The following is a 22,913-nucleotide window of genomic DNA, read 5'->3' on the forward strand; positions in this document are numbered from 1 at the left end:
GAAACGTCCAATCCCCCCTTCAGAGAAAGAAAGCAAAGGAGCGGTCGGGGTGGCCCCCACTATTTTAGTAGCGCGGCACATCCGGGAGTATTAGGGATCGTGAGTCCCACCTCTGTTAAACAGTAGCACTGCTAGTGGCAGCTGGTGAGCTTTTGCGTAGGTCTTGTTGACTACTTCCCTGAGCTGAGCTCTGGGTTCTCTTTTTCTCTCTTTTTATCAGTCTTTGCGAAGAGTGGAGAGAACTCAGAGAAATGGTGGACGCCGCCAGCTATTCCTCGTTGCAAATGCAACTCGGCCACAGCTCCACCCATTTTCATTTATGTCTCGCTTTGTCTCTTTCCTCTTCGTGTCTCTTTCTATGCACGTGGTAATCCTGCAACTGGTTATCAGAAACAGTACAACATTACTCCCATAGAATCAGGCCCTTTATCACTGTTTACCGTTGAAATTTCGTACCATAAAGATCTGTCCCTAGCCCATACCCATCGCCCACCGGTACAAACAGAGATGAGGCATGAGGTCCTCCCCCACCCTAATCCAACTTTTTGGGTTTTTAATCCTCGATTTACATTTAATTTTTACAATCAAAACACAGCAGAATAATTAGGTGGTGTCATTGGCGAATGACGAGGATTTGGACACCTCCAACACCATGAAACTAGGTGGAGAATGGAGATGTCCATGACGAGAATCTGGAAACCTCCTAAGACCCTGAACCTAGGTCCTAGGTGAGCTCAACATCCCTCCCTTATTTCAAATGAAGCCATTCAATCATTGGCACGTATGTGGGGCAAAAATCACATGTCAAACTCTTCTCCTGATAATTTCTACGCCTTGAATGCCAGGGACCATGGTGGGTCGGTTTAGATCACGCAGTATTTTCTTTGCTTTGCATTCTTTTTTCCGAGTAAAACTAAGTTGGACAAAAATTCTTAAAATGGTGGATGCAATCAAACAAGTAACCACACAAAAGCAGAAATTGAAGGATAATTGGATCCAACATGGTAACCCCCATTTATAGACTGTCCATAATGGGCAATTTAGCTCACCACACCGACCAAATTAAACCCTAAATTAATGGGGACACGTTTTGCCACCATTACTTTTCATAATTGTACCACGGATGGCATTGGCTTATTTTTTTATTTTTTATTTTTAATGATAATGGTTTCCCCCCTGGACTTGTTGGCAACTTTCTATTATAATAATAAAATTTCTCCCACACTTTCAGACAACTAAATTAGAACTTGATGATGGATTTTTGTCAACTGAATATTTCAAAATCCATGCTTACCCAATTATCAGGAAATACAGTTGATTAATTTTAATTTTGAGTATGATCTATATCATAAAAACATTTGAGTGGAGTATTATTACTAAGGCTCTTAATTTTTGTCGCTTTAATGGTTTTCTAGTATATCTAAAATCAACCAACTACTTTCAATGGATATACGACTTGTGAAAGCATCGTTTTATCAATTTAGTATTGGAAAATAAACTTAGTACACCCATTCTATGTAACCAATGCCACATCCTCTTAATAATACTAAAATAAAAAAAACTAATTAAAAGATTCGACAATCTTTCGAATCATTCATTTAGATGGCAATTCTTGAAATTAGATTACGATGTCGTAGCTTTGCTAAAGATTTAATTATTTTTGAACTGGGAATGGGGTTCCCACTTCCAAATTCACAGTTCATTTGACTTTTGGAATTGCAACTTGCTTGACCTCAAATCCACGTGAACAAATCCAGAATAAAAGTTAGATTTTCGACATCCCAGATAGAGAATTCCACAATAAAATTCAGTCACGCACAACAAAGGACAGCTCTAATTAATTGACAACAGGAAAAAAGCAAGGATATGGTTAGGATGGATGGTTTCCAGGAGCAGTAGTAGGAGGCTGCCCATTCACAAGTTCTGCCCAATAGTTGGATTTCTCAGATTTGCATGAACAGCTCCACCCTATCTCCACAAGGGGATCGCAAATATAAAGGATATAATATCAATTTGGAAAACGAAAAGGCAACCAAAACGGTGAAAATAAAAGCGTCCGTGAGAGAAAAGGAACCAATAAAAGAAAAAAAAATTCTACCTTGTTGCCTTATCTCCTGTCCTGCTTTGCTTTTAATTATCAAGTATTTCTTTTTTCTTCAACAAAGTCAGTCTTGTCAGCCACCATATACACGGGGCCGTTGCCGGTTCCGGCTGAGCTGCTTTCATCCCCACATCATGTGAGTTTGGCCCTCTCCGACATGCCAAAGTGCCGGTGCAACTTCGTTTCCGCCTTCTCTCATACCACAATAATTTTTTGTCTTCAAATTTCTATAGCCATTTATTTTGTCTCTCGCAATTAAAGAATGAGTTTCTCACCCATTTGATTCCACATGGGAATGAAAACACTGTCGTGGTTTCTATTTGGTCGTTTTGAGATGTTTTCAATGGTAACAGACGGCTAGTTGTGCCCATTCCCTAGGGTTTCTGAGTCTTTCTCTGACTATACCTTCGGTTATAGTTTAGGGTTTTGGGTTTTTTTTCCTTACAAATTTTTCTACGAGTAGTGCTCATCTGGATTTGTTGAGAAATGGAGGATTATAATCAACTGGGGGAGAATACGACCTCTAGAGCTAGTTTCTTGTACACTTCTTCGGTTCTTGCACCGAATTCCTCAGTGTATGGGAGAACGAGCAGCGGCTCTAATGCGAATAATCAACAGACCCAGGTGCCCATCAACACCTTTCATCTTCAATCGGGCGAGTGTTTTCAATCTGAAGCACATCCGGTAGTGAAGACCGAAGCGAGCACTTCTCAACATGCTCAGAAATTTCACTACCCTATAATTAGAGGGCACCAAACAGTTGATCATCAGCAACAGCAACAAGGGAACGAAAGCTTCAGTGAAGTTGAAGCCATTAAAGCCAAGATCATCGCCCATCCTCAATATTCCAACCTTTTGGAAGCTTACATGGATTGTCAAAAGGTAATCCCTTCTCCAAAACCCAATATATATATATATATATACATACGCAGAAGAAAATTACAAGCACCAGGGAGAATTCGTCTTAAAGATTTAACTCTCTCTTGCTGGGATTAGGTGGGAGCCCCACCCGAAGTAGTAGAGCGACTTGCGGCTGTTCGCCAGGAGTTCGAGTCACGGCAGCGATCTTCAGTCACTTGCAGAGATGCTTCAAAGGACCCAGAACTGGACCAGTTCATGGTGAATCCATAACCCGTCCCAGTAATTTTACCTAATCGAATTGAAGCTTTGTCTTCAAAGTTTCTCGAGGTTTAGTTGGTTAATTTTGATGTTTGATATTTGAATCAATATGTAGGAAGCTTACTACGACATGCTGGTAAAATATCGGGAAGAACTAACAAGGCCACTACAAGAGGCAACGGATTTCATGCGTAGGATCGAATCACAGCTAAATATGCTTAGCAATGGTCCCGTGCGGATCTTCACCTCCGGTACTCCCTCTTTCCATATATATGTATATATGTATGCCACGTTCTCAAGAATGACAGAAAGAGAGAGAATGCCGGAAGCCAAAGAATAAAAGTTACACAATCGCTGTTGCAGAGATGGCTTTGGTTTGGTTGGGTTTGGTTTTGCTTTTACTGTGTGGAACTGATAGTTCTATTGACCGGACTCCTAGAACTCTCTGGATTTCCATCCACTACCTATTTCTACTCCTACTTCCTCGTGAAGGAAACTTTGACCCGCTAAAGAGAGTGAGGCATCTGATTATAGAATCGCCAGTAGTAAACCCTAATCACGAGTCTATATAGTAAATCATTTGATTTGGGTTTTATATACATAGTACTTACCACCAAAACACACATGAGTGAAGCAAAGACAAAAGGCTATTATTCTATAAACAACGATGAAGTCACACGTTCGCTTCTCTAATCCGATAGCTTTATTGGTTCTGAGCCTCTGACAGGTCATTATTATAAGGGTTCCTCCCTGAAATCTAAACCCTCTCGGTCTTTGATCTCTTTGATTCCATAGCCTCGAGATGGACGGCGTCATCATTGTCGTCATTTCCAGGAGCGTTCTTCGTTTCGATTAAAAAAAAAAACTCAAAATCAATGTGTTCTTGGTTTTCATCATGGCTTAGGAAAATGGAGATGAAGACATAGGATGCTGTTCAAACCAGTGCTACTCCATGTAGCCTGTACGGATGTGTCAGGATTCTTTCCACATCTGATAATTTTTTAACTTCTTTAAATATATTCTCACTTTTGTTTTTGTTTACGCCCCTTCACCACACGAGAGATGCATAAATCAAACAATGTGTTTCCTCATTATTTTATAATACTACACAATTTTGAGGGAAAAACACCTCAATTCTTCCGCGGTATGCTTCGCTGGTTTTTGCTGTTTGATACCAAGAAATAAGAAATGCCTTAAAATACTTCTGAAAGAGAGTAAGCTGTTCTTCATACGCTGATAGATGTAGAGTTGCGGTTGCCGGCTTTAAGTAATTCTTGCTCATTACAGGGTCACATGCTTGGTAAATCCCTCTTGTTTTGTTTCATCTTTTATTTCATCTTTCCTCAGACAGGCCAGCTTGCTTTGTGCAGCAAAATATTACTTCTTTTGATTGGTGGTTACTTAAGTGCGTCCAACCTTGTTAAGTCTGGTTATTTTGTTTTTTTAATGTTTTTCATGATGTGTTTTTTGTCGACCTATACTTACTGGGTTTTTCTTCTTCTTCTTCTTTTTTTCAATTAAACCAGGAATTCACCAAATGAGTATCTTTTTCCCATGCTAATGAACTTGTTCAGGTCTATAGGTATTTGCAGGAGAACCAAATCTACACTAGCAGCAGTTGCTTATTGGCTTGAATTCTTTGGTTGGTTGTGCTATATTACTTTTCATCAGAATTTCTTCGTGGGTTTTATAGTATTGTTGTTTGTAAGTGGAAGCGGTGGACTTTCAAATTGTTCTCTTGCAGTGTCATCTCGTCTTTTTTATGTAGTTCTCCTATTTATCATGTTTGTCGTTGGTAATTGGAAGTTAGATGTCAATGGACCTAACATAGATGATGTTCAGGTAGTGTTCCTTTCTGTACATTTCCAAATTAGTTATAGGTTCGAATTAGGCCATTTTTTATGCCTTGAATCAATTGCATCAAGAGAAAGTCAGAAACGATCGTTCAAGTAACTGCTGTGAATTTCTGGATATAGCCTTATTATTTTAATTTGGCAATTGAAAGAAAAGAATGACAATTTCCTTTTCTTCTATTTCTTTTATTTTTTTGGCTCCAATCTGGAATGACCATGAACATTTTCCTCTCTCAAATTCATTATTAAGTTTCTCCTCCAGTTTTCCAGCTTTTCTCTCTCTTACAAATTGCCTAGAAGTTCGGTCAATTGGCTAACATTAGCATTTCCAATTTGTCGAACCTCGCTGACCTGGTGAGTACCCTCAACTCTTTTCAGGAAAAAGTGCCATTCTCTACTGAGGGAATATGATCCTATAATGGCTGCTGTAAATATTACAGGATTGTAAAATATGTTGAAGGAACCTCATACAAACACTTGTCAATGATCTTCAGGGAGTTAATTATAAGTGAGGGATTGACCCAATTTGAATTTTCATCAATTCACATCTAGAAGTACGTGTATCTTCATGTACATCCTTTCCTTGTATTGTTATCTCTGTCTAGACTTCAAGCTATATTCCAGTGCCTTCTCTATTTTGGTTATACTAAGGTTGAAGCTTCCTCTTTTAGATGGGAAGTGCTCGTAGAGATCACTACATTCTATTGCAAAGCGAGTTTTAAACAAAGTTTTGTGGATCGCATTGTTTGATTTATATGGTGATGTGGTTCTATGAAACTATAGTGGATTATGATTGAATTACCATTGTTATTCATGATATGAAACACGTAGAATCAATCTCGATGTATCTTATTACCTTATTTTTTTTCTTTGGAAAGTCAGAAATTTCATCTTATGCACAGAACACTTACGTATATTATTGGATTATATTAGGGAATCAATATATTTGAATTTTAATTGTAACTTTTCTCATATTATAGTTTCTAAATAACTGCAACTTGGTTCATTTCATTAAGCAATTGCTAATGGAAGCCTTGTGCTTCTTCCTCGTTTTCTCAACCCTTAGCTTTAAGCACAGGACCAAGGAAAAATTTTAACAAGACAATCTACCATAATTTGGACATGTAAAACAAAATGAGTGAGAACACTAGTAAGAAGTAAACGCCCAAGCATGAAGATGCTAAAAAGATAAGGTGAAAGCCAAAGGGAATGTGTTTTACCCTGAGGGCACACTCTTGTCATGGTGAAATCTTTGAAGGTTTATTTGAGCAAGTGAGAGTCACTTTGGTTGCAGGCATTGTCGCATATAAATAAGCAATTTTGATGCCTTGGGATTGTGAGTTTGGGAGGTTCTAGATGTTATTTGAATCTCATTATGGTCAAGCATAAAATGTTCATATTTACTTTTAATATGATTTATGGCACAAAAAGTAGAAGTCCCATTTACGCAAATATCATTTAATGATAGTCTTTTGTAAAATTTGTCTAAAATAACAATGCTTGCAAGCTAATCATTGTGCTCATTACAACATAGGTCTAGCAAGTGTTTTCTAGATTTGAGAATCACTCATGATTTGATTCATATTTTGATTTAGCAGTCAATATGACTGCTTGGAAAGCTGTAGGTCTAGCGAGTGTTTTCTACATTGTAGGATCACTCATGATTTGATGCAAATTCTGATTTGATAATCAATAGGATTGCTCAGTAATATCTTTGGTGATAAAGATCCATACGCAAACAACCTTGCATAATGATGGAAAATATAAGTAGGACATTATTTTCAGTAGATCAGTGCGCTAGACTAGCAGAAGAAAAGGGTTGGCTAGTCTATTTTACTTGGATGAACTTACTACCAAACTGAATGTACTTGTTAACCTTTTTGGTTGAGTATATTTGGTAAATAACTTATACTGCAGCTAGTGAAGAAGATGCATATCCTCTGTTACCTATTGATATGACTAATGAGCATATGATGATAGAAGATGACTTCAATGCATATCCTTTATTGCCTACTGAAATCACATGTGAACTTATAATGTTAGAAGATGATCTTATTTTCAGTAAAAATATATGTTCTTTTAATGGAATGTTTTTTCGTACCCAATAAGGAAAAAAAAATGAAAATCCATTTGGACCTTTTCTTTTTCGTTGGGAGTGTGAACGAAATAGAAAAGGAAAGAAAGTCAAGTAACTGTTCCATGTGATCAAATAATTTGAAGTGCCCTTTACTGTTAAATTTCTATTTGTGTGGCATCAAAAGTACATATCATCAAAGTGCATAAATGGTGAATGTAATGTTGCTATGAAATATCATGCCTTGTGTTTGCCAGTTGTTTAAGACTCTATTAATGCATTTCCAACCAATGAATGTACAGATGAGAAGTGCGAGGGTGTTGGTTCCTCAGAAGAGGATCAAGACAACAGTGGTGGGGAAACTGAACTTCCTGAGATTGATCCACGGGCGGAAGATAGAGAACTTAAGAACCACCTGTTGAGGAAGTATAGTGGTTACTTAAGTAGTCTCAAGCAAGAGCTTTCCAAGAAAAAGAAGAAAGGGAAACTACCCAAAGACGCCAGGCAGAAGCTACTCAATTGGTGGGAGTTACACTACAAATGGCCATACCCCTCAGTATGCATATCCTCTTTGACCTGTATCCTACACTTGGTCAAACTGTTAGAATGATCTTTACATAAAATTCTAAATTGGAACAAAGTATATATGTTACTAAAAAATATTTATTGTTTTTCTTGTTCCTTGTTCTTGAGATATTAATGCAGTGACACTTCTGATGATTTCACAGGAGACAGAGAAGGTGGCCTTGGCTGAAACTACTGGTTTGGACCAGAAACAAATTAATAATTGGTTCATAAACCAAAGGAAAAGACACTGGAAACCTTCTGAAGATATGCAATTCATGGTGATGGATGGCCTCCATCCCCAGAATGCAGCCCTCTATATGGAAAGTCACTATATGGGCGATGGTGCTTATCGTTTGGGGCCATGAATGAACAAGCAGCAGGGAGGAATAGGTTGAATCCACTACTTAAGCAGGGTGGCTATAGAGGACGTCAGCCTAGTTGCATGGTCAGGTGAAGCAGGAAAGCTGTTAGTCATGCTGCCTGATTGTAATTGTAAGAGTCGGGTATAATGTTCTTGACAACCCAGTCTGTCATTTATAAGAACACAAGTGACCCATTATAGTTCTATGTATCTTGTTTATATGTTTTTTGAGATCATTCAAGATGGATTGTTGTGGCCTTTCATGGTGCAACTTACATCAGTCTTGTGACATTGCCATTTGTTTCCTGTTCTCTTAGAAGATGGTGTACTAGTTTTCTGGAGTATGTAAGCAGGTGAGAGTATATATCTCCAGGAGCAGTTTGGAATTCCTAGCATGTGTAATATATTTAAGCTCTTCAAGTTGATGCATGTAAGATCGTTTCTAGCTCTTAGTTGTATATTGTGATCTGAAGGAGAGTCCATATAAAGTTTTACTGAGTAGTTGTTTTCCAGAGAAGTAGTCTGACCATTGGTTTTTACACTTGTGGTGAACCTCAAACATCCAAATGCAAGTCAATCCCTCTTAGAAATGCCTGTTTGATATTGAAAGTGCATATTATAACAGCACATGCATAGCACCTTTGTTAGACATTACCGAAATTTATGGATTTTCAGTTTGCCATGACAATTATGCAAAAGGCATATGTAGGTTTCATTCCACCTACAAGCTCTCTTCCCTTTGGAGCCTTGTTTTAAGATCAGTTGAGGCAATTCTAGCAAGCGCCACCGAGAGATGTCATTTGAAAGGTGTGTGTGACCTCATGCGACCAGTCCAACTCTCCAACTACATACAATGCATACATATATATATATATACATATATATATACACCATGTGGCAAAGAAAGAGTGTTTAATGGCTATGGTGGTGATTGAAGAAAGGCCTCCGGGCCCTCCACAAGGATTTTAAGGTGTAGTCGAATGAATAAACATAATTGGAAATGTAAAAGCTTAATTATAGAGAGGTCCCTGGGAGTGAAAAAGGCTAGTTCAAGAGTTGGTGATATTTGGCTGAGTTCTCACATGCTTTCCTCGATCCTTCTCACAAGTGGCGTTGTTACATCAATTGTCTGATCAGAGTGGCCTATAGGCTTCGACAACTAGCCATGGAATCTGTAACACAACCTCACAGACTCGCAGGCTCACAGCGTCCCTTTCCTAATTTAGAATTGGGCCGTTTCGTCGTGGACCTCCCCACTAGTCTAATGGCGTGGACACCCGTTACCATTTGTCGGCATTGCTGCCGTTGGTTGTCTTGTCAAATGAGTCGATGGTTGAAAATAGGGTGGGCCTAGCAATCAGTTTGATGGGCACCCGAACTGCATTTCGGGACCCACATGGATTCGTGGATCCATAACTTTCTACCCAATCGTCAATTCCAGATTAGTTTCTTGTTGACCTTGCAACCATAATTGTGCTTTTACGGTTTTACCATTAACCCGGCCTGATCAGAGACACAGAGTTGCTTTCTCAAATTTTACCCCCAAAACAATCAATAAACAAGCTATCTTTCAGATGGCTTCACCAAAGTAGGCTTGGGCCAAATAATTTGTTTAATGGCCACGGCCACCTATTATGAGCCTGTGAATCAGCCCATCATATTTTCTGTTGGTCACGCTCCTATTCTACTTTGCTATGCCTGAAGTATGTGCTAGCAGCCTAGCACTGACCACTGTTATAGTTGATAACACAGTATGTTTTATATATACATATAGTGGTGCATGGGAGTATAACCCAATTCGTCACCAGTCACGACATAAAATAGGAAAACACAAACCCTTACATATTAAGTGGGTTGCAGACTTGCAGTGGATGATGCGATGATGAATGCAACCACGTAAAAAATCATCATTTTTAGCACCATTATATTCTGTTACGACTTTAGTCCACTGTAAATAAGATATTATATATATATAGTTGGCCCATTATCTCAGAACCTAAAAGTTTTTAAGTCAATAAACATCTGATCATAATATTAGAATAATATTGTTCTATGGAGAGAGAGTCATGAGTCTGAACCCATTCTGTGAGGCAGAAAGTGAATTAGAAGCAGTAACATAGCCATTCGTATGTCACCATAGACGTGGTTAATTTTGCTTCCTCCATTACGGCATAGGAGGACACCATTAATATCGCCAAATTATTACAAGCCTTGAAAATCTATTAGGATCAGGTAGACCCTGCCGGTGGCATTGGCCCATCAGATAAAAGGCTTGAACACGATTGCCAAGTGGAGACACGGCCACTGATATCTTTATTTCTTAGCCGAAATGATTAATGGCCATCTTCTACCCATTGGGTCCCTGGATCCCCGCAATTTCGTTTACTTTTCTTTCATTTCGATTAAGGGTCGCGAAGGAAAGATAATTTACCTGGACTGACTTTTCAAATAGGCCAGGTGTGGTAATATTCTTTATCTTGTAATTATTTTTAAATTGTATAATTAAATCCCAAGAAACAGTCAGCAAAACATTTAAGGTGACATATAAAAACTTAATTGTTACTGCTCATAAATTGTAGGACTTAGAATAAGCAGCAATGATTAAGGTTTCAGATAAGATATTTACGCCATGGTATATGAAAAGTTTTAAAAAAGAGAAACAATATTAGAAGATTTTTTTTTGTTTTTTTTAATATGTGGATGACATGAAATAAAATACAACAAAAAGTTTAAGGCTATATTTGTTTCTCATAAAATTTGAGGGAAAATATAAGAAAAAAAAAAATTAGAGGAGAAAAGTGGAAGAAAAGAAGAAATAAAGAAAAATAAAAAATATATTAAAAATCAATAAATTATTTTTATATATTTTTTCATATTCATTCCATTTATTTTCCTTCGTTGTATAAAGATTAAATAATTTTAAAATGTATAAATTTTTAACTAATTTTAATTATATTTGATTTTTTTTTTTTCATTTTGAAATCAAATATAAGAAAACCATTTTCTTTAACATTTTTTTCTTTTCTTGATACTTTCCAAAATCAAACATAACCTTAAGAAAAAATGGGGAAAATATTTTAAGTATTATTAAACTAAAAATGAACATGGAAAAGAAGATAATTGTAGAGAGACAAAGAGTGGAAAAGGGATAATTATAAGAAGAAGACTTGGAATGAATCCTTTACAAATAAAACTTTATGAACCAAACTATCCTATTTATAAGCCTTAAGTAAACTTGTACAATTAATTTTTGTAAACATAAAAATCATCATGTGGATTTGTATGATCATCCACAAAGTCTCATGTAAATTTATAACTGTCTTTAATTTAGATGATCATCACAAATTATGTTTTATTAAAAAATCTTACTAGAAAATGCCTTAAGGGAAGAAAAAAAAAGTATAATATTTTTTAAATTCTTTTAGACTAGTGAGACAAAATCCAACAAAAAAAAAGTATAATATGATATCATTCATATTATTCAATTTCTTTTCATATCAACATGATTATGTTTTCTTAAATATTTCATTTTAGAGCTATTTGAATCCTTACATTCGATGAATGTGTATGAGCTTTATGTTGCAATAGACAAGACTTTTATGAATAACCCTATTAAATATCATTTGATTTTATTAATTGAATACCGATTTCACCACTTCTTTTAAACTCATTGTATACGCAAAAAAAGGTAAAATGTATTTAATTAATTTGATTGTTTTATACTCTTTTGACATGTACAATAAATGTAATATTTTTTTTCATACGATAGTATTGATTTATCTTTGGTAGAGGACAATTTATACAACTATCTAATACGTTAAAATCATATATATTAATTATAAATATTCACGACTTACTTCGTAAATTATGGGTGTTTTTGAATGATCTAATGATGTGGATGCCAATTTTTTGCATAACCAATCTCCATAATATCGTGGCAGTACCATCACAATAAATATATATCCAAATTTCCATAATATTGTAATAATACTAGCACAAGTAAATACATATCCTACTTGATATCAAACTTTACATATAACATTGTCTTTATATAATATCATTGGTTTATCTTTGATGGAGGACAAAATTTATATGACTATTAAATATGTTGGATTATAAATTTTAATCATACACGACTTTATATAGATATGAAAAGTATCCAACATTTACATATTTAAACAATATCAATTTTGATTCTTTTGAATAAAATAGATTCATGTCAATTATTCCACAAAGATATTATAGAATGAGTTTGACCTTGTTCTAATGCTTTCGAGTTGAGATGAAACTATATCTTATTAGCAAATTGATTGAAAACTAATATAATGAGTAGGAATACATCAAAACATCTTGAGTTTTCATTTTCTTCTTTAAAATGAAATGAGCTTTTATTTTTCTCACTCATGGCAAACCCTTTTGCTCCACTTGTTGTTTCTCGTTTTACAATTCTATTAATCGATACAATCTTCACAAATTCAAATACTTTTCATAATTTTTTCTTCTCATAGTCTAAAATATCCATGGAGATACTCTTTTTATCTTTCTTTATTTTATAAAGAATTTAATAATAATCATATATAAATTTAGGAAGTATTTTATATAATATTATTTTTGTAAAAAGAAATATAAATCAACTAGGAATTTAAGAAATTTTCAACATATGTGGTCACGAAATCCCATATAATTTTATAAAAATAAGAATTTTTTTTCCAAAAAAACAATAAAGAAAGTTTGGTGAAAGTCCATTCGTTATTAACCCACCCCCTATTAGGTTAATCTTTTTCCTACTTTTTTTTCCATTGCTACCGCGGGCTTTACGCAATCGATCGGATCATATAGATATCCCTTCAACACAACATAGGTCATCGAAAGGGTCTCGGAGACCCACCAAATGACGAAAGTTAGGATCTTTCAGAAAATGGATTCCTATTTGAAGAATGCATAACCGCATGGATAAGCTCACACTAATCCGTCAATTTGGAATCCACTTCAGGATTTTCCTTGGGAGGTATCAGGAAGGAATTGGAATGTAATAATATCGATTCATACAGATACAGAAGAAAATGTTCTCTATTGATTCAAACGTTGTACCTATGGGATTGGGATAGAGGAAGAGGAAAAAACTGAAGATTTCACATAGTACTTTTGATCGAAAAATCAATCTGATATATTTCGTACCCTTCACTCAATGAGACAATGGGTCAAATTCTACAGAATCAAATCTATGGGATTTAAGGAATGATGGAAGGGAATAAAAAAAGAAAAGAAAGGGAAATAAAAATGAAGTATAATAACCCATATTCCAAATGAATAAATTCAAACTTGAAAAGGATCTTTCTTATTCTCGGGCAAAGGGATTGATCGAGAAAGATCTCTACAAGATGCCATTGGCACCTAAACTTGCACAGTACTTCCGAAGCAGGTTAAAGAAAAAACCAACAGTACTTTTCCCGAACATATCAGCAACGAGGCATTATTGGTTTAATACGTGGAAATGTGTTCTGCCGACTTTCCTTGCTACGATTACGAATGCGCACTAAGACGAACAAATGGACCAACAACAATAAATTGCTCCCAAGCAAGACCACAACCTTCGGCATAATCATAACCCTCCAAACAACCATATAAAAATTAAAGTCTTAGTACTAAAGTCAGTACGGATTAAGGTGCCTCACGCATCTTCATCCACTTTTCTTAACTAAATTAAATGACTGTCTTTGCCACATTTAATGGTGTGGCCTTCTCACAACTAACTCGTCAAGATTTATGTTTCTCATGCTTTTTCCTCGAATCCAAACAAACAAGTGAAAACTAAGATTGCCGGATGAATAAAAATCAGTTATTGCTTTTGCCGAACAAACAAAAGGAAATGAAGATCCCTACTACGTGAAAATATTTGCAAACATGTGTACACTAGGAGATTCTCTACAAATTAATTTCAGTAATTGTTCTTAAGCGATCAGGGGAAGGCCTGAACACGGATAATGGTGTTGTGGCCTTGCCTTGTAGGTTACCTTATCTAGCAAGCTGGAGATGGATGCGTGAAGGGATTACAGAAGCGAGGCTTTGCTCCGATCGTGAAAGAAGTCTTAGACGAGGCGTCGCCACCACTCCCAATTCTCTCACAAGAAGGGCACATGGTTAGGGTAGCTGCAGGCAGCTGCATATATAAAGGGGTCGCTAGTTTTAGTGCTTTCAGCTCTTGCAGCTCCTTCTGCAGCCTTTGATTCTCATCTGTCAGTGTTTCGCAACGCTTTCTCAACAACTCGCAGTCCACTTCAGTTTGCTTCAGCTTTGTCCTGAGCAAATGAAAAAAAGAAAAAGGAAAAGGAAAAGCATTACATAATTCGTTCATACTCACATCAAACACTTTGAACAAGAATTACTAATTATAGAGGTTCTATTATGAATGGTAGGGAATCTAGTGTAACTGATACCTGGCCCTCCTGTTTTGGAACCACACTTCTACTTGTCGTGGCCGAAGATTCAACTGTTTGGCTAAGACTTGCTTTTGTCTCTGATAAATCAAGAAAGAAAAACATAAATTCAGAAAGGAGATTAAAAAAAATTCAAAACAGAAGAAGAAGAAGAAGACTGATCTCTGATCATTCGATTTAAATCTTAAATTTTGGAATTAAAAAGCAAAATAGAAATACCCATCAGAGAGAATAAGATAGAGAAAGATAACATACAGGATTGAGAGTGCTGTGTTGTTTGAAGCTGTCTTCTAAAATGACAGCTTGTTCCTTGGTAAGTCTAAGTTTCTTCCTCGAATTACCCTCTTCGTCTTCATCACTTGCCCTTGAAGAGACTCTCTCTATTTCTACCTCTACCTCTACCTCACCACATAAGTCTCTCTCCTTTTTAATACTAGAGTTAGAAAATGATGACACTGCACTAAGAGAAGAGGCCTGTCTGTGCAAATCGGTTGATTCACCATACCCTTTACCAGCATCATTAATCTTTGCAGCCAATTGATACGTATCTTCCGATGGGCCTAGCGTAAGACACGGGAAGGAGTTATCATATTTCAAGCATAGCTTCTTCTTCTTCTCTTGATGATCGGACTGCAAACGACTCTGAGGGCGATCCTGGCGGCCTAAACCAAGACCAAGGCCTGTGCAACAAACATCTTCAAAACCCATTGCGTGAAAGCGATTGAAGCAGCAGCATACATAAAATCTTAAAACCAAGAGCTTCTTAATAAAAGAAGGGAGAGGAGAGAGTGGAGAGGTTTTATGGGAAGCAAGGCTTGGGGTCGATTATTAATCAAAGAAACGATGAGCAAAGAGACGAATCTGGTCTGTGGAATGATGAAATCCCCCTCTCTCTCTTTATCCCCACAGTTTGACCATAACAAGGCTCTCTTGTGGAAATGTATAGAATAGAAGAAATACGTGGAATCACGTACATAGGAAGTGGGTATACAAGAGAGCACATAAAGAGGATGATTCGTCCTTTTTACCCTTTTCCGCTTCTGAATTCCACTTTACATGCAGAGTCTCGCCCGATTATACAACCACTTTTCCTTTGCTTGTAGTATATATGTGTCGTGCCAATTTCTGAAGTTTTATGTAGTGGGTTTTGAGGTATAATACGTAGAGAGAGTCGAAATTTCCCGAAGTATAGATTTTCGTCGGTTGCGTATATGTGTCATCATTCTCCCATCAATGAAATGGGGCCCCAAAGTAATTGATTTACTCTTGTACGGTGGCGATTGAATTGTTGGCCGAGTAAATGATATTTTGTTTAATTCTCAATCAATCATACTTGTAAAACATAGAATCATGAGAGAAAACCTTAAAGAAAGGCTGGAATATTGGAGCCCCAATATCATCGGTGTGTCTGTGTGTACCCACCCAGTCGCCCTCCACCCACTTAACATGCCTTTACTCACAAGGCATATATAGCTTCTTGTAACTTGTAAGCTCTATTTTTAATATTTAAAATTTTTTTTTATACTACATTTTATTTTAGTTTCTGAAGGGTCCAATCTGAGATGATTCAAAAGTAATGGTGAGTCGGAGTTAATTTTTAAAAGCAATTTTGGGACAAACCATGCAGCATTTGCCCCCCTGCAACATCTGAATCTAGTCAGATATCCTGCTGTAAAGTGTAACTTAGAAATCAGCATAATCCTTTTTTTTTTACTATTATAGTATTACTATATCCTTATCCATCCTTTTTCCGGGGACAAATTTTGGACCGTGCTTGCTGCAGTTTGATAATGCTGCAATGATGGAATTTGTAATGCAATAATTTTAGAGATTTTTTTTTGTCTTTGTGGTTTTGAGGTTTCCTGTGTAGTGTCTTCTCGTCCAATTAAATAGGGTTTTTTGCAATGTTTGATGCACTTAAAGCCACTGCCAGATAACAATTCTCATCAAAATTTTCATACGATGCTTGGCACTTAAAAGCACTTCTCAACTTCCCTGGTAAGAAAATGAAATTACAGAAGTACAGAAATAGAACAAAATGGGAGGAAGCTCATAAAAAGAGATGTTTTGCAATGAGAAAATCAATGTCACGGAAATTATTTCCAAGCATTGATCTCGTGTACTTCAATTTATGTATACTATGAATCCATTTCTTGCAACCTAAGTTTGTCAAGCAAATAATTAATTAACACTTCCCACAATTGATTGCAAAAATCAAGAATTTGTAATGCTTCTCCCCTAATATTTCAATTCCCATATCCCATACTTTTCTAAATCGGGAGAGACAGCATCTCGTTGCTTCCAATTGTGTCACTGACTGCAATGTGAAACATAACATAAGGCTTTCCGTTTTGGTGAACTTGGAGGAGATGCACTGCACATCTAGGCCTCCACTAATCGTAGAAGATTTGATAGAGAGGAAGACACCATGTGAATTTCAAAAGTGGTTTGATGGTTCCGGAGAAACAAAAATCATCGGTGAGAATCCGGATTCTCTTTGCTCAAGAAAGTTGATGCTTAATGTCAAAACAATCACTACCCATTTGGAAACAAATTCTATATTATTGTTGTGTGGCTTGTGCTAGCTATTTTATTTAGTAATCAATTCACGGATATGTGTTTCCATTAGTTGAAACCACCCTTTATGATATGTGAACCATGACGATCCCGCTAAGTCATATCATAGATTAGATGCACACCGATCTAACCTGGACGAAACCATCTGATCAAAAAGAAGAAAAACCTAGCATCATTAAAAGGCCAGGAAAAGTTGTTTAGAAGGAGATTATGATAGGATTATCCACACCTTCATTGCTAAGCTTGCAAGGAAAGATAGTCATTGACTTTGACACAGTGGAGAACATTATATAAGACCAAGTGCATGTAGGAGGATGATTGGGAATAATTGTGTTTGCAATAAACTAATCCTCTGCCTAATCAAACACTAACCCGAACGACAAAGAAAATAAAAAGGGTAGGCAATAAATAAATGAAGCTAAATGGCACTAGTGCATGTACCCCACCTCTCATTTGTAAACTAGTGGATATAAAAGCATGACTAACACTATTGCTGATTCTGATTTATGGGCGTCCACATGTAGGTTGATGGAGAGGGACACGTGGACCAATGACATGAGGGGCGGCTGGAAAAGTAGGGCTCGGTAGACCCCACCAATGATTTGGTATGATGGGGCATTGATTCTTTAGGGGGAGAGAGGAGGATTGTGGAGCGTAGAAGTTGGCAAATGATGAAAATTGGGAGAGGTGGTGTTGGAGATAAGGTTTCAGATGTGTTCCGTCCTTTGCGGCCACCCGACCAGTGGTAGTGTGAGGTTGTGCTCTTTGTTTGGCTTTTCTACGCCCCCTTTTCCAAGCCAACCCTCCGTGTCGTAGGGAAGCTACATCTGACTTTAGTCTGCAATTTACTTCACTGTAATTAATTATGTTGTTTTGATTTTAATTTAAGTTATCACTATACATAATTAATCATTACTATTAACATCACTCTCTCTTCCTGTTTACATACGACGGAGAGTCAGTAAGGGAAGTTGTTTTCTATTTTGCACATGATGTCAAGATAATCTTGTACAGGAAGAGTAGAATAATGCAAATCCTAGATTTTTCAATTTGATTTTCAACCATACTCTCCAACAACAAACCTGAATGCCTTCGATGCTCTAAAGATATAAATAATAATAATTTACGACATGCTGCGTGCACATACCAAGTATTGCATTTGTGAAGAGTTCAATTAATTTAAGTTACAATTAATATTATAATATCATGTGTGCGTATGGAGAAAAGGATGACTAAATAAATGGTTCTTTCCAAAACTTTATCTTAGCTTGAAGCTGAGAACTCAATTTTGTATCCAACCAAGTTGAGCTTTAATAATTAATCTAGTTTTTGGGCTTGGATTGGCTTGGCTTGTTACGATTGGCACTTAAGAAATAACATTTTTGGTATAAATAAATTCAAGCCAAGTGGCAAAAAAAGTGTATGTCAATTCCTTGTTTCTTTATTCGAAAGTTGAGAGAATCGATCAATAGTTGGAAAACAACCGCCGAGCCTACGCAATCAGACACATTTCCCATATGACTACCCAACTTGTCCTAAAAAATATGCGCTAGTCATGACTCAAAATTTGAAACTGCGCATTCCAAAAGAAAATAAAAATGGTTAAAGTAGTTGGGGGGGATTTTGTTGAATACAGTTGAGGCTTCATAGATTAAGGTGTACTCAAAACTTAATAATAATAATTGGGATGTCTTACATGTAACTTTGAGGAGGCATAGGACAAGTTGGCAGTGGGACAAGAAGAGTCTAGTCAGAGTACCATATCCACTTTGATTTGATGAGATGAGAGAATCAGCAAGGCACCGACTTCCCAAAAGCAAACTCTTTAGCTTACCCCACCCAGATTGTATTCTCTCTTACTTGTGTGGGACTGAACTTTCAGACACAGCATCATGCTTGTGCTTGAAATATTAGAGTAGGAGATTGAGAGGAGGATAGAGAGTGACCTATGTCACCCACTCAACCCCCCACAAAGGTGACTGATTTTCTGTCACATTTACAAAGTCTACAAACATTTAAAAATAATATTTATTAATTATAGGGGGAATATGGCAATTGGCAAAGCTATATATATAGATGTATATGTGACACGACTTGTTGGTTGGGCTGTAGATGTAAACAGTTAGAAGCCCTGCAGGTCGGCTACCTTGCGCCTTAAAGATATGACAGGAATTGGGCGTAGGTCCATCTTTGAGACTGGTAGGAGTGGGATGGAACACCCAACACATATGGGTTGTTTGAAGCAACATGCCTTGGCTTCTATGTGCATGTGCTTCTGCATTTCACTCTCATGTGCATTTGGTGACCCACACTCTCAACATAATTGAAGACATGTTAAGGCATGACCGCATGGGAGCTTAGATTTCAAGCGGCTGCTTTTGGTTTTTTTTGAAGGTTTTTTGGTAGGGGATGTACCGTGGGATTGAGATGGGGTTGGCTTGGATACGCACAATTAATAATATCCAGGTGACACCTGTACTTCTGTGGGCTAAAGCCCAACCCAGGTGACACTGACGAGACCAAGAGGGCCCAATAAGAACTTGGTATTATTCAGCTCAAGCTAACCCAGGCCATCATGACTATCAAAATCTGGCTTCTCTATTGTTTTCATTGAAATTGGAATTGGACTGCCGCGAATTCTCACTCTTCTTTTCTTTTGCCAAATTTCAGCGATGGTTCGTTGAATCCAGCCTTTTAATAAGTATATGATCCTTAGCCAAGTCCAACAAACTGAAGGTCCAAAGATGAGAGGCCCAAAACTTGAGATTGGGCTTGGAGGAGTGACCCAGGCCAGCCCATCGTGAATTATTTATTACCCATTCTGGGTGCTGCCGTCCTTTTCTGGTCTCCTATTGTGGAAGACAAATGGATAAAGCCACTGACCAATGTTGACCGTAATCAATGAAGAGATGCGCCGGTCATACACGCTCAGAAAATTTCTGCATCGAACATTATCAAAATTTTCAATTGGATTGGCTTACCATTGACAGTGCGCCACGTCATAACTTCTAGAAGCCGACTCCGTCGTTGGCGTTGAATGGAACAGAAGTACTGGCCACCGTTTCAACGATGCATCGTGAGTGATGCACTACAATGTACCATAACAAGACTAAATAAAAAATACTCAAAACCGCGTGGACGCGGAGGGCTATAATAAGATTGGCCCCGGTCATCGTCAAGAATTACCCTAAAAAATTGAAGAAGAAATTGAGAAGGAAGAGGAAGATGTGCTACGAGGTGAAGTGCTCAACTTGTGGGAAGACCACATGGGGTGGGTGCGGAAGGCATGTTCCCTCCGTCCATAAACGAGTCCCGGAAGGCGAACACTGTCTCTGCCGTGATTGGCCAGGTGTCAAACTCGGCGATCAGTCCAGCAGCGCCTCCACCGCCGCTGATTCAGAAACCGCTTCCGTTTGTGCTATTCTCTGATCATCAATCTCCTTTCCTTGCTTCTTATGTTTTCTCGGTCCATGTTTGGGTTGTAGGTTCTGTATATGTTTCTGCTGCCTTTAAATAAGAATGAGGGTAATGGATTAATGATTCTCGCTTCTACATAAGTCTTTTGGTACGCCTTGATTGATGCGGTTGGTAATGGATAGAGATCTCTTTGGCAAAAACAAAATCTTCAGCAAGGATTGCAATATATAAACAGGGGTTTAAACTTCATCTCTTAATACCGCTTAAAACTCACCAACCCACATCTTTCAAAGGTCAACTTTACATTAACACAAGTTTTTGATTCCTAGCAATCCTAAAACATAAAGTTAAGGCTCTCCTCAATTTTCATATCAGGGGTCCTAGCTGTTTCTTAGGTTATTACTAAAATTTCTGTTATGCATTATAAAAATTCCCAAAAAGAATAAAAGGTTTTTACTGATCTTTTATGCTTATGTAAGGTCAAATGAAAAGATTTGACTGATTCGTAACTAAGAGTTTTAAAAATATGTTCGAATTTGGCCAGGTCAAAACCTAGATGACACAACATATGGCTAATTGCATTCGGGACCAAGGCCCAAAGTTAAAACTGAAGCCCGTCCCAATTTGTGGCTAGCACGTTACTAAAAGCTTATTACACCTCTCATTTTGAGAGTCACCATGAGAGGTAGGCCGGTAGGCAACCTTACAGAAATGGCAGCACCCACTTTTGGTGTGACCCGGATGGTCATAAGACTCATAGGCCAACCCCAATTGCAAAAATGCCCACCTTCTGTGTCTTTTTTTTCATAAAAACATAACATGTTTAAGGTTGGGTAATATTAGGAAGCGTGACAGTTCCATCCCAACTCAAGATTTGGTTTGGGATTAGGTCCCCATCTTCGCTACTAGTAACCAAAATATTAGCAAGCCTACCTGTCCACTTCATCCCAATTTTTTTTATAAAAAATAAAAATTAAGAAATTAAAAAAAAAAAATCGTCTTCCTTCTCTTCAATTTTATTGTTCTTCTTATAAAAGAATAAATTTAAAAACATATTATCTTTTAGTTTGCGAGTGAAAAATGTATTTCTCTTAGTTATATTTTATAATAATAATAATAATAAATAAATAAATTGAACTTGGCTTATCATTAATTTTACAAAATTGATGATGTTACTTGACCACCAGATTTGTCATGACTCAGATGATAAGTGGCAATTTCTAAAAAGAGACATTACTAGGAGAACACTTAGATCGAAGTTAAATGGTATGAGAGTGAGAGAAAAACTATACAGTGCTGTATTCATTGTTGATAACTTTATTGCACACTTAGTTTTGCAATATTAGTACAATTGAGATATTTTTTTAAAGGGTTTTGAGATAACTACAACATGAACCCATTCAATGTGTTACTTCAATGCTTTCTTTCCCTTTCAGTGCAATAAATGGGTGAAAAAGATAAAATGTTACTATCAAAATAATTTCAATTTCCAACCGTCAATCCTTTGCAGAAAAATCAAGCCCCGTAATGTTCATATTGGATGATTACATGAGCAATGACTCATTTCCTCATCTCATTTGGGAAAAAGAACAGAGGCTAAAAATGACTCGGGTTAAATTTTTCAGTGCCGGATTGACTTGTAGGGAGATAGTGGAAGCATTAACTAAAGTCCACGAGGTTGCCCATACATAAGTAATATGACATCGATCTCAAGAGCACTTCCTCACTGCCCCTGTGCCACATCTTCGGTAGACCCAAAGAAAAAACGTAAACTCTCATGAACAGCCAAAGATCCACAAATATCACTTTCCTATTTCCCGTCTTCAAGTTTCTTTGCTCTGCGGTTTCTGTCTTGGTGTCTCATACCAAGTTTCCAACGCCTCCCGTGTCAAAAACATGCAGGGACGACAAGCAAAACCAGTACCGCGTCCGGCACGCAACCAACCGGTCTATAACAATTATTGATGCGTCATTATTTTTGGATGTGATGTCCACCCACTTCCTAATGGCAATCGACCGTTGCCAGTAAGAGCCAGAAATGCAATAATGCAGACTTATCTTTACCAAGGAGGGTGAAAATGATGCATTTCAACGTCATTATAACTTTGCAAATCGGTGCTGTTTGGGAATTATACGGGGAAGCCACCCAAGTCATTCGTAATTTCGTTCCATTTGAATCAGTAATCTTCAAAAACCAAAAATTGGTTTCCAATTTCTCGTATTTTCCACAATACCAGCCCAAAACTTACTTTTCCCCTTTCATTTACCCTACTTTTTGCGGCATCAGTCTACCATCTATCAACTTGATTTGACCCATCAATCCAGTAAACTCCCCTGCTTTATGGAAAAAGAAAAAGAAAGGCCTGATTTACCGTAGTATAGCCGACAAAAATAGAACACTTCCTAT

At 37.1% G+C, this 22,913-nt stretch overlaps 2 protein-coding genes across 2 annotated transcripts; one reads left to right on the forward strand and one right to left on the reverse strand.

Annotated features, from left to right (window-relative positions):
• The first annotated feature begins 2,023 nt into the window (after nucleotides 1-2,023).
• LOC100255834 (homeobox protein knotted-1-like 2) lies at nucleotides 2,024-8,504 on the forward strand. The gene is made up of 5 exons (XM_002285485.5): nucleotides 2,024-2,983; nucleotides 3,098-3,220; nucleotides 3,336-3,471; nucleotides 7,450-7,703; nucleotides 7,876-8,504. Exons 1-5 carry the CDS (start codon nucleotides 2,588-2,590, stop codon nucleotides 8,077-8,079), a joined length of 1,113 nt encoding a protein of 370 aa, XP_002285521.1. The 5' UTR covers nucleotides 2,024-2,587; the 3' UTR covers nucleotides 8,080-8,504.
• Nucleotides 8,505-13,892: 5,388 nt separating this feature from the next.
• LOC100259040 (homeobox-leucine zipper protein HAT22) lies at nucleotides 13,893-15,537 on the reverse strand. The gene is made up of 3 exons (XM_002283511.4): nucleotides 14,768-15,537; nucleotides 14,513-14,592; nucleotides 13,893-14,374 (listed from the first exon to the last, which is right to left on the reverse strand). The coding sequence occupies exons 1-3, from the start codon at nucleotides 15,218-15,220 to the stop codon at nucleotides 14,095-14,097; spliced, it is 813 nt and encodes a 270-aa protein (XP_002283547.1). The 5' UTR covers nucleotides 15,221-15,537; the 3' UTR covers nucleotides 13,893-14,094.
• Nucleotides 15,538-22,913: the final 7,376 nt, after the last annotated feature.

Source organism: Vitis vinifera, chromosome 18, assembly GCF_030704535.1.
Source record: "Vitis vinifera cultivar Pinot Noir 40024 chromosome 18, ASM3070453v1".
In the NCBI taxonomy this organism is placed as follows: domain Eukaryota; kingdom Viridiplantae; phylum Streptophyta; class Magnoliopsida; order Vitales; family Vitaceae; genus Vitis; species Vitis vinifera.

Bases quoted from the DNA above. Each gene is read 5' to 3' on its own strand.
- LOC100255834 (XM_002285485.5), top strand. From the start codon at position 2,588: ATGGAGGATTATAATCAACTGGGGGAGAATACGACCTCTAGAGCTAGT. The intron at 3,472-7,449 runs GTACTCCCTCTT...ATGAATGTACAG, and splicing joins CGTGCGGATCTTCACCTCCG to ATGAGAAGTGCGAGGGTGTT. The intron at 7,704-7,875 runs GTATGCATATCC...ATGATTTCACAG, and splicing joins ACAAATGGCCATACCCCTCA to GAGACAGAGAAGGTGGCCTT.
- LOC100259040 (XM_002283511.4), bottom strand. From the start codon at position 15,220: ATGGGTTTTGAAGATGTTTGTTGCACAGGCCTTGGTCTTGGTTTAGGC. The intron at 14,593-14,767 runs GTATGTTATCTT...TTGATTTATCAG, and splicing joins AACACAGCACTCTCAATCCT to AGACAAAAGCAAGTCTTAGC. The intron at 14,375-14,512 runs GTATCAGTTACA...TCATTTGCTCAG, and splicing joins TTCCAAAACAGGAGGGCCAG to GACAAAGCTGAAGCAAACTG.